This window comes from Phaethon aethereus (genome assembly GCF_964289735.1).
Source record: "Phaethon aethereus genome assembly, chromosome: 8".
NCBI lineage: Eukaryota > Metazoa > Chordata > Aves > Phaethontiformes > Phaethontidae > Phaethon > Phaethon aethereus.
In genome coordinates this window covers 919676-937217 of record NC_138584.1, presented here as the reverse complement: position 1 = coordinate 937217, position 17542 = coordinate 919676, and the positions used below count along the sequence as shown (strand labels likewise).

General features: G+C 37.9%; 1 protein-coding gene across 2 annotated transcripts in view; it reads right to left on the bottom strand.

Annotated features, from left to right (window-relative positions):
• The window catches only part of BRINP3 (BMP/retinoic acid inducible neural specific 3), a gene marked incomplete at both ends in the record, with an annotated part of 207874 nt that overhangs the window by 78069 nt on the left and 112263 nt on the right, over positions 1–17542 (bottom strand). For both annotated transcript variants that reach the window (XM_082003025.1, XM_082003026.1), the window contains one exon: positions 11919–12109. In XM_082003025.1, coding sequence (XP_081859151.1) covers positions 11919–12109 — 191 coding nt within the window. The remainder of the gene's footprint in view (positions 1–11918; positions 12110–17542) is intronic.

The window sequence follows — 17542 nt, the reverse complement described above, 5'->3', positions numbered from 1 at the left end:
GTGACCCAAGTGCAGGACCCAGCACTTGGCCTTGTTGAACGTCATACGATTGACCTCGGCCCGTCAATCCAGCCTGTCCAGATCCCTCTGCAGAGCCCTCCTGCCCTCCAGCAGATCAACACTCCCACCCAGCTTGGTGTCATCTGCAAGCTAACTGAGGAAGCACTCAGTTCCCTCATCCAGATCGTTGATAAAGATATTAAACAAGACCGGCTGCAAAAGTGTGCCCTGCGGAAGACCACTAGTGACTGGCCACCAACTGGATTTCTCTAAATTTACAGTAATAAAGACCATTACAAAGTTGAAACACAAAGTATTCAAACAGAAAGCCATCCTGAGAGGTAGGAATTACAGCTGGATGGAAAAAAATCCTATAGACATACCAAGATCCTATATTTTCATCAAGAAAGACCAGATCCTCCCCAGTGTAAATCAAAATTGAATTTAGTGGAACATTGTGGATTTGCAACATGGGGGTTTCCATATTTTTGACAGGTGAAAATACCTCTGGCACACGGCATTGAGGATGTTTCATCAAACTCTGCTATTAGACCTTAACTCATTCACCATCTATGAAGATTCTTGAATGAACAAACTGACTACTCTTTGGAAAGTTTTGGCTAATAACTGAGTGATTCTCAATATTCTTATTTCATGAACTAGACAAAAAGAGAATTTTTAATGTACAGAAGACTGCTCTTAGAATTAGGCTCCAGGAGCACCATTATCCAGACAGACTGCTGTGCCTAGTTGGAAAATCATTCAAATCATCCTGATTCATGGGAACAGAAAGACCTATCAAATATCAAGGCCTGTTCATTAGGACACATTTGAATGTGTCCTTTTATGGATCTTGCATTGATATAATTTTTGCAGAAAAGTTTTAGAATATAGGATCTTGTCCAAGGGCTTGTTTTATTCATTACTTTCTGGACCTGACATAGATGAGACAACATCTAGGGTAAAGAATGATGTATCATAAAGGCAAATGCATTTCTTCAACCAATAAAATAGAAGAAAAGAGAGAGTTCCTATGAACATGAGAACCTAGGGAAAGAGGGAAGTTCAGAAGAAAAAAGAGGAAACAAATGAAGAGAGTAGCACTTATCATCAGTACTGTGAAGTCCCATGGAAGTGGAAAGACTTTTCTCTGCTCAGACTTGAAAGGAACTCTACTATCTGCAGGATTTGATTTGTTTCCATATAGACTATCATGTAATTTAGAAAATTTCTAGAGATATCTAAGTATCCAGCTCCTTTTATGATATGGTGGGTGAAAAACCCATACAGTTGCCATGAGTTGCTTTTTGAGTTACAGGTCTTACACATGTAAATGTTTGCATTAAATCCATGTAAATCACTGTACATTTTTTTCATGCCTTCTTACTTACTGGAATATTCAACATGTATGTAGTGGACAATTATTTCTAAGCTATTACACTGTGATAGTAGTATATAATTCTTTATATCTTACACTATAGACTTGCCAGCTTTTTATATTTTCATCAAGGAAGGACAGATCCTACCCAGTGTAAACCAACACCAAAGCTGTTGATAAACTTGATTCAATTATCTTAATAACCTTCCTTATTGTGTTTTTAGCATTGTAACCTCCTGATGCTGTGGAGTTTGACAAGTGAAATGCCTTTGTCTTTTACGTCAAGAAAAAACAGTCTGATACTGATACTTTACCCTTCTGTTTGTGCAATATACCAACTCCTTCCTACAGGACTATTTTTAATAGATTAGTCTTAAATACCAGGTTAAAATTTTCAAACACAGATTAAAAAAGTAAGACTTTGGTCCTCTTGCATACCCAAAAAAAAAAAGCAGACCCACACATTTTATAATTCTACTTCAAGCAAGTATATAAATTGCTATGCTTAAAGAAAGATAGGGTATTTATTTCTTACAACGATATGCATGGCTCACTATTGTTGTGAATGTCATAATTCAAATAGAGAACCCGAGTAAGAGTAAAAGTTACTTAAATAGAGTAAAATATGACAGAAAAACATTTGCAATGGTCCTCTTCAAACCATTTTCTCTATTATCTGTAACATTTTGTCATCACTTATTTTTAAACATTAAGGATTTCATTAAAAGTTGAAGGAAAAACATGGGATGGTTTTTGATTTTCAAGGCTCTAAGTACTCCTGGAGAAGAAACAGTTATATTTCCTTAGAAATCTACATACTAGGTAGGAGACTGTATACCCGTATCCTCTATTTAGTGGAATTATTATAATTGTTGGAATATTATGAACTAGTATAACTGTGACACTGTAGTTCTTTTATTATATTTTTGTACTTTTTTTTAATTTTATTTTACTTTTAACAAAAATCAAAGGAAGACTACTGCAGATACCCCAAAGACCATGAAATATATTATTTGATATATTTTGATGAAGGTTGAGGTTGAATGGAGAAAAACCTGCTCTCACTGATACCAATATGCATGTGAAGGAACTTCTTTGACTTCAAATGGAGTTTATTCATTGTATAAGGTCAGAATTTCACCGTGCAAAATTAGAAACGATTCTTATTTTGGATACTTGATTCATCAATAAAGTCTGTAGAACAGTGATGAAACTACCAACCACATAGACTTTAAAGATCTGAAAACACTATAGTAATCACAAAATACTATAGAAAGTCTTCTGGGTGAATAATGAAACCTTTCGTAAACTCAGCGTGTTCTGCAGTATATATAGGTATTATAAGCATCATATTGCTAGGGATTACATTATAGTTTTGCTGTCAGAAATATGAATCCTGCTGAAGTACTGTGTGAAAGCCCTACAGGTAGAAATAATAGTGACTTCATTGGTGACAGAATGCAGCCATGATGTAACTCTCAGAATCAGTTGCCTCGGAAGGATTGGCTCATGAAGGAAGTTTTCAGTGTGTTTTTTAACATTAAGTTAATAAATTGAAGAGGATAATTGTCTTTCAAATCAGAATCTATAACAGCAAAACATGTGAAAATGTATTATGGGCATAAATTTATGGGAAAAATAATATGAACACTGAAACCTTTCAACAGCCTTTTATTATTGTCTAAGCTGATTTCTTCTGACTCTGAGTCTCTATTACCCTAAGATATTCTTCCTAATCTGACCTTTGTGTTCACACATGTTGTTGATACATGCTACCTCGTCTTTCTTAGGGTTTAGAGGTGGAGAAATGTTCTGTGAATTTTATAGTCCTTGCTTGACATTTTCTGACCTGCTGACAGGCTGTAGCTGCCAATTATAGAGCGAAGGACATTGAGAGTTTCTCAACTCATACACGAACGACTGCACAGCCAGAATAAAGACCAAATTAAAATCCATCCAATAAAATCCTGAGTGCCTCCAAATTCGTGCTGGAATGCTCTGCTCTAACTGCATTGTTCAATACGTCCATTGTGGATCTCTCAATATGAAAAACCCTCTCTGTTTTCCAGGTTTGTTTACTTTAGTTTCATTTTTTAAGTAAATAAAAAAGTATATGAAACATTGAAGGAACTGTAGTATGAATTGTTTATAAGTTTTTGACAACTGTGATGGCAAGTGCTCTGTTAGTGCTGTTAAGGTCTCTTGTTTCCATATGTGTATTTATAACCTGCTTAAGCTTTTACAGTCTTCATTTTCTTGGGGTTTTTTTTACCCTTCTCTCTTGACTAAACAACATAACTGATATAACAAAGTCCTTGAATTTGTTATGGTCTATCATGTCATATGTTCTATCCTTTTTTGTGGTTTTGTATTGTGTTGTTTTTTGTGTTTTTTTAAAGTGAAGAATAGTTATCTAAAGTCTTTCCAAAATACATATCCTAGCATCTCTGTTATGTGCTATTTTGCTGCTTTGAAAGCATTTCATGCTGTGTTACCAACTAGCTGGCGATGTTGTAACTTCTTGCACTCATTACTCCTCTATGCACGTTGCTGAAAATATAATGAGAGTGTAGTCTGTATTAGAGGCTGCTAAAACATATCCTTTTAGGAGTGTCAAGCTGCAGCTGCTGTGATGTATTGTGTCAATTATGTTGCTGAGTATGCATTCTGAGAGTGTTTAGCGAGACATGTGATTGCATTAACTTGCTGGTCCTTTTTTTTTCCCCTTTTGTCTCACTCTCTGAAATAGTGAGGGCCAGATTCTCAAAGGAATTGTGCTGTTTTACACCTCTACATTACCTTTTAGGTAAAGCAACCCTGGAGTTTCAATTTTTAAAACTCAACTGCCCAAATGAATTAATGTTGTTTTTAATATCATCACCTTAAATCCTTGAATAAGATATGGAAATAAATCCCTAACCTTTACACTTGGTGTATTCTTAGAATCCGTTAATGGCCCACACAGAGCAGTTACGAGATTTCATTGTATCTATGCGAATTTGATCCAAAGTACTCCAACAGCTCCCAGACATAAATGCATAAAACCTCATGTATTTCAATTTTATAATGAGACAAAGGCAAATCACGTGCTGTGCAGTAGGATACGGTACACAGCCATCTCAGCTACCTGACGTTGGTCTAGCTTCAGAAAAAGAAGGTCTATAGCTGGGGACATCCAGGGCTGCTCCTAAGCAAATAAATCCTGTTGAGAAACACGGTCTCTGTGTCTGAGCACAGCATTGTGGTGCAGCTTTCAGGTCATGTCCTGTGTTTCACGTTTTGTTGATGTTAGCACCATGTACCAGCAAACGGCCTCCATGCCGTGCTTTGTGCCGTGGTTTAGCCAGGCTCAAAGACCAGAATGTCAGCATTTTAATTCCAGCTCTCTAAATGTGCCTATCCAAATCCACAGTTACATTCAGCTTTCTGAAAGACCCTTAGGACCTAAGTGATGCCAAAATGCAACAGAAGCTAGATGCCTAACTGCAGGTCCCACTTCCTCTGGCAAGATTAGATAATGACCCAAATTTAAATCTAAAAATCCATATCTAGCTGTATAAATAGCAAGCTGATTTTGTGAATCTTTTAATAATGAGTGAGATTTTCAAAGTAACATGCAAAAGTATTCAATTCTCACAAAAATTACATCGGAGTCTACCACATCAAGACAAAGATTTGGGAGCACAGTTTCTATGTATGTCCTGAAAATTTTAATTTTTAATTCCCTCTGAAAAATTTCAAACTTTGTTCTTGCATGAGGGCAGTCTGATCTCCCAAGGTAGTGGAGAACTTGGAATTTCACAATGGACCTGAACAACACTTGTCCTCGAAAATCTGTACTGTGGTTTTTCCTTAACATGCTTAGGTAACGTCACCACACTTACACAAAGGGGAAGCCACAAATTTTTGAAAAGGGACAGTCATTTCTCTCTTTTAGTTCCCTAGGCTTGTTTAATTAAACTTACATTTAATGTTTAATATCTTCAATGGAATCAACAAATACCTGATGTTATAGTTTTTTTCCAGCCCAATGTTTCTAACTGATTTTACAACTTAGACTTCTTGCTGAGCAAAATTTTTTGAGCTTCCCAAGTTTTGGTCATTTACAAGGTTTCTCAGCTATACAGTCTTAAATTCTATCCACAAACTGAATGTGGAAAGTAAGGGCAAGAAGGGTTCAAGATCAGGATTTCAAAAGCTTCAAAAATTTGGCTGTTTATACAAAACTATGAAAACTATCTGCATTTAGAATTTGCCAGAAATCTGACAAAAGCTCAAGGTTTTGTAGTTTTTCAGTATTTCTACTTTTGTTTACAGCAATTACTTGAATACACAGAAAAACACATTCAAGTATGCGGTATGAAAGAAAAAAAAATTAAGCAAGGAAGTTTTTTCAGAAAAAAACAAAGAAACAAAAAAAAAAGGTCTGGATTTCAGTCTGAGTTTTGAGTGAGAATCTAATTTCATTGCACTTACATTTCCTCTGTAACAGTCCACCATGAGTCATTCATGGATTAATTATAGATAATCAGATACATTTAGCATCACAATAGGGCCTTGTTCCTATAAACTATTTGTAATCTAAAGTTTTTAAGAGACAACAAAAGTGCTTAAATCTCTCATAGCAAGATACGTGTTTGGGGGAAAGGAAAAAGCAAATTGCACAATAAAATTTAATTGAAATTAGAGGGCACATTCTCAAGCATGTTTATTCTTTCTCACTCAGATGGAATAAATGCATTGTAATCTGGTTGTAAATAGCTGGTAAAAAATTCAATTTATGCACCTGTTCTTCTGTTGCCTCCTGTTCTTTGTTGCACTGTGGCTGTCCCACAGCTGCCTGGACCCTAAGATAACACCCACACTGCATTCACCTGCCACAACCCCCTTGAAAGAAAACGTATTCTGAAATGGAAGAAGATATCTTCCAAAAGACAATTAACTGTAACAAACTCTCTTTATTAAGTGGCAATGTTATACTTGTCTAACATAACTGTGTTTATCCTTTTGCAGAATGCAGTGCGAGTATTCAATAATATTTAATGCACCATGCAAGCAATGCGTTTCTTATCTGTCCCGCACAATTGTGTGGACTTGGTGCAGAAATTCATTAACAACAGCGGTAGAATTATGGCTTCTAGTGAGCAGGAATCGTGGTCATTTGAGCAGGAGCATACTGCTGTCTCCCAACTGCATTAGACTCGGAAAGCAGAATCAAACCTAGGTGCACCGTGCACAGGCCTCTCCCATCTACTCGCCCTTGAAAGTCTCCTAATTAGTTGTTAGGAGTGTGGATGCATGATCTCAGGGTAGTACACCAAGGTCATTCTGCCAGTGGGCAATGACAGGACATCTTGCCAGAATCACAGTAGATACTCCAGTAACTCCCGACCTTCATGTCTTGTTTACACCATCCATCAATCAGCAAAGGAGAGAGGTCAGTCATATAGATTAGGGTCATTGCATAGTCCTAGGTCTCAGGTCATTTCACCTTCCCCTGGGCCTCCCACTTTGTTTAGATCTTCAGTAGGTGCACATCAGCATGGCTGTACAGACGCGAGAATGCCGGGTTGGAAGACCTGAGGATATTGCTCGTTAAAGATACCACGCAGGGAAAAAAAAACGTTCGCTGACTTTATTTGTATTCTGCTACGATGATTGTACAGGATTTTATTAAACAAGAGGAGAGCATAGCGCGTCATCCTCATACGGATGTTAATAGGGAGAGCTAATAGCCATCAGTGCATCTGAAGAGAAATTTTCATAGGAAAAAGCTTCTAAAATGAGCATGCAAAGGAAGTACTGTTGGATCTGTAATATTTCAAACACAACAGGATGTACATTCATGTAAATGCATATGCAAATTAGATGCAGCCCTCAGGCGCTTGGTGAGTTTCCAACGAGGCCCTTGAGGCTGCAAACTGTTGATTTAGCATATGAGCCTAACCACTTACACTAAAATGCATGCATTAAAATAATATTGAAAAAACGTACCTATCAGGGACTTTTAAATAAGTTAAATATTGATATAGGCTCTGGGAAGCTTCCATGGACATTTGATTTCCGGTTGGAAAATGTTGCGACGTGGGGATTTTACTTTTTTTAATGTAGAATATGTCTATGTGATTAACGTGAAGCCTCAATCAGTTGTGCTCATGTTAATTTTAAGGATAATTATGTCACAGCTAACAAACTTGATTACAAACAAATTTGGTTAACAAACTTGATTCATCAAATACATCTCTTATACTCTTTTCCTCATGCTGCACATTAACAGATTTTGCTCTGAATGGTATTGTTTCTCACCAGATAAATAAGAATTAACATGAAGACTTTAAAGTTAATTCTCACTTCCCCTTCTTAATGCTTTCCTTCCTCTGTGACATAACTTAGTTTTTTGATATAAAAGCTTAATTATAAAGCTTATAAAAATATTATCTCCTGCATCAGTGCCACAAAATAACGTATCAAGATCTGTAAGAAAAAAATTCAACTATCAGATATCCCAATGAATCTGAATGAAGAATATAAGAATTGCTCAAGTATTAATTGTTTTAACCACATAAGGGAGAAAAATGTTTCATTATGTGCTGCTTTCCAAAGATAAATTCTTAGAATGTGGGAAAACAGATATTTATTGCTGATGACTTTTGCTTTTTTCCAGAAGACTGACTGAACTTGATAATTCTCACCTAAAATTTGATCTATTGTTGATTTGGCTCTATAACTCAAGAGACTTAATGGATCCCTCTCCATGTCCCATCTGTAAAGACCTTAGTCATCAATCTATTAAGGAAGCACTAGAGGAAGAAGCTGGAAACATTAGGAACTGAGTGGCCAAACCTAGACACGGTGGAAGTTTGTGAATGGACATGTTGCTCATTGCTGTCCTGGCACGTTACTGAGCACTGCTATGACTCTGTTCAATGCTCATCCTCTTTCCTGTCCTAGATAAATCCACTCTCGGTCGTGCTTTTAAGGTAGCTTCAAGACCCCCTCTACTGCTGCATCCTTAGGTTTCTTTCTTACTGTTTTATGCTTTTGTAGATGAGATAATATTTCTTCCCATAATGTTATTACATTTTTGTTGCTAAATGTTCATTAAACTATTCATGTGTTACCAATTCACAATGCAGCCAAAAAGAAAATTTCTCCCTCCCTAAACTAGATGATAGCTTAAAAGACAGATAAGTCAGGAGAAAAGAAAAATCACAAGAAAGGGCACAGAACTAGAGTAACTTGTAAACTTGTTTAGGAGATTCATCATGTTGTTTATAAGTATCACCCTTTTGCTTTTTAAGAGAAAATATGCATTTTTGCAGGTGCAACTATAGAAAGAGAGCTGTGAGGCCTGGTCTAGTCTAAGCTGAAAAGGCTTGTACTGATTTTGGAATTAAAATGAATAAATAAATGAAAACTGTTGGCTTTGTGTTTTTGAAGGAAGAAAAATGTATTTTCAATCTCTCTTCTCAAATAATATTTTTAGGGGTGTCACAACCATCAAGATAGCCATCTCGGAACACCACAAACAACAAATACGTGGTTGTGCAAACAGTTGTGCAAAGTTTCAGATTGCCCATGGTCACAGGAAATGTGAAAAACAAACAAACAAGCCAACAAGCAAATATTATCAGATGACTCCTGTTCATTTTGAAGTCCAGAACTCCAGGAACACCTTTGTGGCAGAGGTCGTTTGTGCACTGAAATGTTATGATTTATCAGCAAATATCACGTCTTTTCATTTGTGCTTTAAGTCTCGCCTGGTCAAAATAATATATTTTTTTGTTGTATTCAGATACTCATTCCTAAAAGGATAGTTAGTAGTTGAAGGATGCTCTGCTTAGTAAGAGTATGAGTTATATGAAATATTATTAATACTTTCAGTTCTCTTTTCTAGTACAGTAGAGTCTAGTATACTGCATATTAAAAAGCCATCCAAAATGTAAATAAAATTGACTGACAAAAAAGGAAGGGAAAACAAACTATTCAAAAGATACTTTTTTTTTTTTCCTTTTCAATGAAATGGAGTTATAGGTGCATGCAAATTATGTTTTAAGACACAGAATTGCTATCTGAGAGTGAATAAAGAACAATAGTATCAAATACTAAATATATTCTGAATTTTTTTCTTTTATTAAACAGGCAGCAATCAAAAAAATGATTGTATATCTCTTGGAAAACTTCTAATATACAATCAGAATTTCAGGGATTTCTAAACCTGCTCCAATACATTTATATTGGATTTCTTTGATGCTGGTCATAAGGAGTTATGGTAAGCTGAGAGCGCTTTTCTTGGACTCCCTTTGCAAACACCCAGTTTGATCTCTCACGCAGAAGAAGGTTTTGAGCAGAGCTGTGGTAAGCAAGCCAGGCACAGAAAATGCTGTGACTTAAAAAGCTTCCCAGGAGTTTGCAGTGCAAAAAAACCACTGGGTTTACTCTCCTCCCTGGAGAAGCCCAGGAGGTGAAGGCACAGAGCTGGCTGATGGCCATCCTGGTCCTCAGGTTCCCCAGGGTGTCACTTCTCTTGAATCAGCCCTCAAGCTGGTCTGCTGGAAAAGAGAGATCTGGCTCTGCAGCTCTACAGAAAGCCTGCAGTCTAACTCAGATCTCAGTATATATGTTTTAATAAATAATCTTGAAATATGTTATTTACACCGTGGTTCTGGAACTTTATGTGATAGTTTTCCAATTTAAAAACAGCAGTGTTTCAAAAATCTCTGTGGGGAGAGAACAAAAAATGCCTTCCCTGTCTGCTTTTGTGTTTCTAGTCTTCAACAGAAACAATTTTTCTGTTCAGTTAAGTGTTCTGACAATAGAAATTTGTAATGCAAATGATCCCAATCTCTCAACGAAAGCAAGCTAAAAAGCAGCGTTTCATCTATCAGCACTGTTGCATCTGATGCGAGAACCATTTTCTAGAGACCTGCTGCAGTCAATTAACCAAATCAGATTTGCTGATGGACTACAGCTTGCATTTGTATCCATCTCATGAACAGTGAGGGGGTGGAGAGAAATCTTAGTCATTTTGTGGTAAAAAACTATGGACATGCAGAAGGTTAATTACATAAATTGTTAGCAAGAAGGGTTGAATTTCACAATATGACACAATTTTGCTTTAAAAAAAATTAGTGAATAGAAAGGAGAAATTTCTTTCAGAGACGGTTTTGTCTCTACATTTCTGTTCTATCATTTCAGTTACCGCTGGTTTCAGCCATAAATTACCTTAACATAGAAAGAAAATTTTGCATGTGCTTTGATGGAAGGAGTTTAGTTTCAAATGTTGCTGTACATCTACAAAACAAACAATGAGATTATGAAGATAAATCAGATCAGAGGGATGGGTAGTATGATGGTCTGCAACAAGACTGTGTGATCTGATGGGCAGATGAGATGGGACTCTGTGTAGGTCCTGCTGTATTTTTAGCCGTGCTGCCTGAACAGGCAAACGCTGTCCCACGCCTGCAGATGACCAGCTCTGAGCTGGGATTAGCCACCTATGATGGATGAGGCAGGAGGCATATCCTCCATAGACCAGCCACCAAAATGAACAGGTGCTGTCAAGCCACAAATTCCAGTTGTATCCTTCTCACTCTAAAGACCCTTGGGTGCTCCCAAGGAGGTAAATTTATATTTACTTGAATAACAGCTACGCAGTTGGAAGCTGCAGATTGGCTTCAAACGGTCTTTAATGAAGACCTTAGTCACCAGTGGAAGGATCCAATGAGCAGAATGGATTCTAAATCACGTATCACAGAATCACAGATCATTAAGGTTGGAAAAGACCTTTAAGATCATCAAGTCTAACCACCAACCCAACACCACCATGCCCACTAGACCATGTCCTGAAGTGCCACGTCTACACGTCTTACACTAAAAGCTTCATAATTAATGCATAAAATTTTAATTCCTCTTCAATGCTGAAAATGGGCTAAGAGGCATTATTTCAAATAAGCAACATAAGACTAGAGAGCTGCTCAAAGGAACAGTTGTTGCTTTACATATGTTGTTTGTATATGTTGCTTGCCGAGACACTGATCTCAGCCAAGCATCCTCTGGTGCTCTGAGTGACCTGCAGCAGTCAGTAGGCAGGATGCTTTGACTGACAAACTGTACTAAAATAATTTCCTAATAGAAAATAAGCTGTGCCTCCACAAAACTGCAGATCCAAAAGCTCCAAATTGTTTCAAAGATCAGTAAAATTAATTAATTAATTAATTAATTAATGTTTCAATCACAGAAGTCCAATATACTCTGTTTGAAAAAAAAGACAAAAAAGAAAAGAAGTATGAGGGAACTGTATGCACCCGTACACGGACATAAGTCTGCCTATAAATGCAGTTGCTGTGCACACATGTAGAGGAGGTTGTCTCAATGACTGAACACTTCTACAAGGGCCGTCTGTATCATTCAAATTGATTCAGGTGAAAAAGTTTAGAACAACAAATCTTTTTTTACTTATCAAATCACATTTCTCCTGAGAAGCAGCTAGTGAATCTGGAACCACATCTGCAGGTTGGTCCGAGAGGACCGTCCCTACCTTTATGGCAGTGGAGGCAATCTGGATGTGGTGGAGTCGGCGCAGTGTGCTGTCCCTGTCGATGAAGTAGGAGGCTGCGAGCTGGTGCAGGGTCTCCAGCGTCACCGCAGAGCTGTTGGTGCTGGGATCACTTCCTTCTGACCTCTTGCTCAGCTTCCGTTTGTCCACAAAAATTGTGAGTGACTCCTCTCCTGAGCAGGGAAACAGAAACCACAACGTTCATCAGTGACATCTTCTGCAAGCCTCATTTTGACAGAAATAAGGTGGCAAGCCAAAGCTTTCCCTAGCTGTTGTCTAATGTCTAGATATCCCTTCCTGGTGGCACACGCAGATACTTCAGTGCCTAAGCACATGGACAACAGGTTCATTCTAGGCTTTTTGGGGATTTTTGGTGCCTCATATGAAAAACAACTATAAAATAGGACGCATTTATGCCTAAAATGCAATGACACTGGGGATAATTCTGCTATGTTAACTCCTATTTACCAACAATATAGAGATATTCTGTAGACATTCAATTTAAATTGTGTATAAAATGTGTTTATTTCTAAGGTTGCTTAATAACTTAATATTTTAGTATTTAATGTTAGCATAAAAGAAAATGAAACCAATGTAATACTTGAGACTTTTTTTCTTTCCTTCTTTTAAAACAGGTATCATAACTGATTCAGAAAAAGATACCTTGTTAGAAATTGTTATAAGCAACCTTGTTATAAGCAATCCTGTGTTTTCTAATCAATTCAGCAATGCTAAGATTCCTGAAACTTGATATAACACATCTTAAAGCAAATACACACAACTGAATAGTACAAAAATATGTAATAAGAATGTTAATCAGTTTCTTTAAAAAAATGAAAACATAAATAACACTTTATTAACTTTCAGAGTACAACTGCTTTTCTGAAAGCAAAGAGAAGCTCCAGCATCTTACACTGTGGTTTTCTCCCTTCCTTTCTCTTTAAAGAGATATGGAGAAATACTCTTGAATTTAGAAATTTTAATGCCTGTAGGATTACTGAAAACAAAACCAAAACAAAATCTCATTTCTTTGACTGAGTTCTTAAGAACCAATCTAGATCAGACCTACTGATACTGTTATATTTGTAAGGACTTTTCTGCATTTATTGTTTATTTCACAGATATGTTTTTCCTGCGTTTCAGGCGAAACAAGAATTCTTTCATTTAGTAATGTGTTTAGGCAATACTCTTTACTTCAGAAAATGAATTAGAAAAGTAATTTATTGATTCAGTGTTTTCTTCTGTGCAATTTATGTCCAAAGTAACTGCAAAACTACTTTTCTCACTTTCTGAACCTGTGTTTAATAACTTGCATTCTTCAACAAGAATCAATGAATAATATCATTATACCTGTATTTTAGGTGCTGAACAACTCCACTGAATGCCATTTCCTTGTTCCTGGAACGGAAGCTACCCTGATACGGTCTGACTTGCCACTTGCTCACCTGTCTGCTACCATGGCATTTTGCCCATTTAGAGGATGGGATGCCAGCTTTGGATGGGTTTATGTGCCAAAAAATATAGCTCTAGAGGGATAACGTGGGATGAAAACATGACATCATCTTTAAAAGGAGGCAATCTTGGAGGTGAGCAATGCCAAATGAAGAATGTGTGCCTCAGTGCAGGAGACCATACCTGTTGACAAATTTGACACACAGCTACCTCAGCTTGCAAAATTCATTTGTGCTTGGAGAGAGAGGAGTGCATCCATGTTAATCAATGTACCTTACAGCGGTTTCCAATCTCTCACAACTTCAGAAGACAGTCAGGCCCTTCACACCTGCAAAACTGCCATTATCCAGGAGCCTCTTCTCTAATTAGACCTCCTGGGCTTGTCCAGTGTGTTCATTTTGTCCTGGAAGGGACGGCTGCTGCCCGGGACAGCTGGCTATTCAAGCTGGTGCCTACCTCAGCTTTCACCACCATATTTATACTTCTGCTCCTGCTGTTTCATAACGGGTCATTGCTTTGTGCATGCAGTCATCAAAGCAGGGATTAATTGCCCAAACTCCAAAGAAACAGGGATTAAAGCAGCTCCGTAAGGAACAGGGTTTCCCCATCCGGTTACCTAATCTTTCTGCTGTAAAAAGCAGACGTAGGTTTGCGTTTTATTTAAGTGCTGCCAAAGCCTCCTGCGAAGCAGAATAGGGTTGCTTGGCCGGGCGGGCGCAGGCACGTCACGTTAGCGCGGGCTTGCGTGCTGCGTTTTGCTACGCTACCCTGACGCGAGGTGGGGCTGCGGTCAGAGGGGCCGTTATTCACACCTCGCTGCATCCGTGCCAGCCGCCACCGGCAGAGAACCGGGAAAGCACTGGAAACCCTGATGACTCGCGCCTAGAGAAATTTGCCATCAAAACCTGGACTAGGCTCCCGCTTTGCTGGCGTTCAAGTACACCTCTGCAATAGAACCTGCCTTGTCAAAACCTGCCTTGTGACTCGAGCTACTGTGGAAGGCGCTTCTGGAATGAAAAGCGATGGTGTGGGACGAGATTCGAGCCAGGAGCCATGGGCTTTCTGCAGCTGTTTGTGGAGCTATGAAGACCAACATCAGAGCTCGCTGGGTAAACGCTGTATCCGTTACCAGTTCAGGCTGCGCAAAAGAAGGTGCAGAATTTTACTAGGAGATTTCTTTCCATTTCTTCCCATTTTCAAATGGTTTAGCTAGTATATTTAGATTAAAGTGACTTTTGCAAGGTCGACTAGTGTTCCACTGAAAATACCTGATAATGAATTGTAAGGTAAAAGACAACAGCCCTTAATGTTGCAGGAAATTTCTGGAAAGCAGAGAAAAAAAATTTTTTTTCAGGTGTTTTGTTTCATTAACCAGTATACCAGCCCACCTTCTGCTGGTGTAAATGTTTTTCATTGATCTATGTTATTTATTAGTAGAGATGGTTGGAATGCTTCTATTGCAACAGAATTCTGGTAAGTTTTATTAGCAAAACAGAGTTTGTTTATTTTTCTCCCATCACAAGCATTTGTTCTCCGGGGGGGAGAAGAGAACTGCAATAAAAACTCCCATTTCAAAAAAAAAAGCTCGAAAAAGGACAGCGTTCTGTGTTGCATTGTTTTGTTTTGGTTAGAATATGTCAGGAAAACAACTTTTGAACCCCCTCACAGTAATCACATCATCCTGTTATCCCAGTCCTGCTTGATCCCATGCTTGCCATGGCAGTTGCTGGTGGGTGCATTTTGGCAGGCAGGATCCCCTCACGTCCCTAGCCCTGCAGCCTCCGTCCCCGCTCCCTGACAGATATGTTTTGTTTTTCAGGCTCTGTGAGCGGGTTGAAATGATTTTGAATGTTTACTTTGACTCAGATCACATCAGATGACATCTCCCAGGGTTGAGCGAAGGCACGCAGCCGGAGCGATGGGGCCTTTGGTGTAAGCGTGAAGGAAGTTCTTTCTCCTCAAAAATCTCTGCAGTGTGTTTGTACAGCGTCTCAAACAAGAGGGGCGTAGTTCATCACGGGTACTCTCAGGCACTACGCTAATACCGGGTGCGATCAGGTAGGTTTCAAGAATATTTGCTGTTCGAAAAGCATCCTACAGATTCTGAAAGTTTTTCACATCAGAGCTGATGTAGCACTTGCTAGAAAAAGTGGATTAAAAAACCAGAGAACTCCCCCGTAAGTTGTGACTCAGGCGTCTATGTCACTGCAGAGCTGTGTAACCCCTATAACAGGGCTCCTTTTCGCACCCAGAACTCGGGGGTTTTTAAACTAATATCACTGACTCATATTTAATTTGTGGAAGGAATTTGTGAGTTTTAAGTTAATTTAGAGCAAATTAAACCTGTGCCAAAAAAAGACTCTTCTGTCACATTTGAAACATGGATGAAACTTGTTTTTTACTGGTTACAGTCTGCCACCATGAAATAGGCTAAGAAGAGATCCAAGAATTAGCTAAAAAACAAATTATTTAGAAAACTATTGAAGGTTATGAATTTTAAGAACTGAAAGGGATTAATGACAGTGGATGCTAAGGACGCACAGTTATTCAGCATCAGCTCCACACAGCCATGCTTTCCAAAAGCTCTGAATGCTCTGCTTCACCACATTCAGGAGTCAGTTAACTTTACTCTCTCAGGCTTAAAAGCAATATCATAAAACCATTTGGTAATGCTCACCACGCGACACCACGTAATCCAGGGGTTGGTTCAAGAAATCAGCAGAGTTACTATGCGGATGCTTTATTACCACGTAGCTGCCGTCACTGACAGATACTCATCAGGGGGCAGGAGACTGACATTCCCTCGATCAACTGACCTTGGCACAATATATACTAATGTCCCCGCGAGCTGTGGAATTTGCAAGCTTATAACTTAGCCTACATATTAATATATTCTTTCTAGCTTCATATGAACATATTTGCCAGGATTTGTATTTATAAGTTAAACTCCTGAGTTGAGAAAAATATTCTATATGCTGTTTTTCAAGAAATAAAAGTATGAAATAAAATAGGTATATAGGAATTTACCTACGCTCACAACCCATCTGTGGCCATTCAGATATAAGACTCCTAAGCAACAGTTTATAAATGTCATTCAGAAATTAGAAATTAGTTTTGTGTGCATCTTAAGAACATCTTCAGGAATTATTTAAATAAAAAATGCAAATAATCATAATTGACACGGTAGAATTGGAATAATGCTGTAACAACTGTAACTAAATATAACCATCTATTGAAAGAGTAAATATATTTTGTTATACATATTCATACATATTCATATGATTTAAATACTTAGTGCTATCTCTACCACGCTACTGAGAGATTGTTTTCCTGCATCCACATCTTTGTAATCATGAAAGGGTATGCCTTGATGTTTCATATTTTCATCTGTAGACTGGGTAGTGGTAGGAAAGAGCAGTGATCCAGGCAGTTCCCATCACTTTATGTCAGAAAATGAGGAAACAGTAATAAAAGGATGACACTCGAAGCCTATATCTGAGCATCATCCAGTTACCTATTTAGAGCTCTGTCTTCATACACTTACATATATCTTACAAAGGCATAAAGATATTTGGTTTATGAACCTCAAAAGTTTCTGAGTAAACAGAATACCTCAGCTACAACGGTTGTAATGCATTACAGTAACAAGTAAAAAAAAAAAAACAAACCTGCTATGCCTTTGTTATGAAAAACGGTTTAGCTCTAGTGGAAAATCTATTCATGTATGGATCATAGAATGTACTATTAGGGCTTTATGAGGTCATTTTCCCAAACTTAAGCAGATAGTGATGGAAGTGCACAGGTTCAAAAAGTATATAAATTATTGTTAGGCCAGATGTGGTATCATTTCTGTGGTTCAAGCGAATAATAGTTCATGTTAATTCCATACACACCACCTATTTTAGGATTTGAAATTTGTTTTCACTGAGTAGATGGAAAGAGAAAAGAAAGAGAATATATTTTTGCAATTTTTTCTTCCCGTTAGCATCCATTATATTAAATGTTGGAAAATTTACATACCTCGGGGTGGGGGGATGTTTGCAAATTTCATGCTAAATTTTCAAGTTCCTTTCTCACATCAGTCATTTAGGACTGGACTTTCCCTCCCCTATTTGCCAATAGTTTGTATCTTACCTTGAAAGAAGTATTATAGA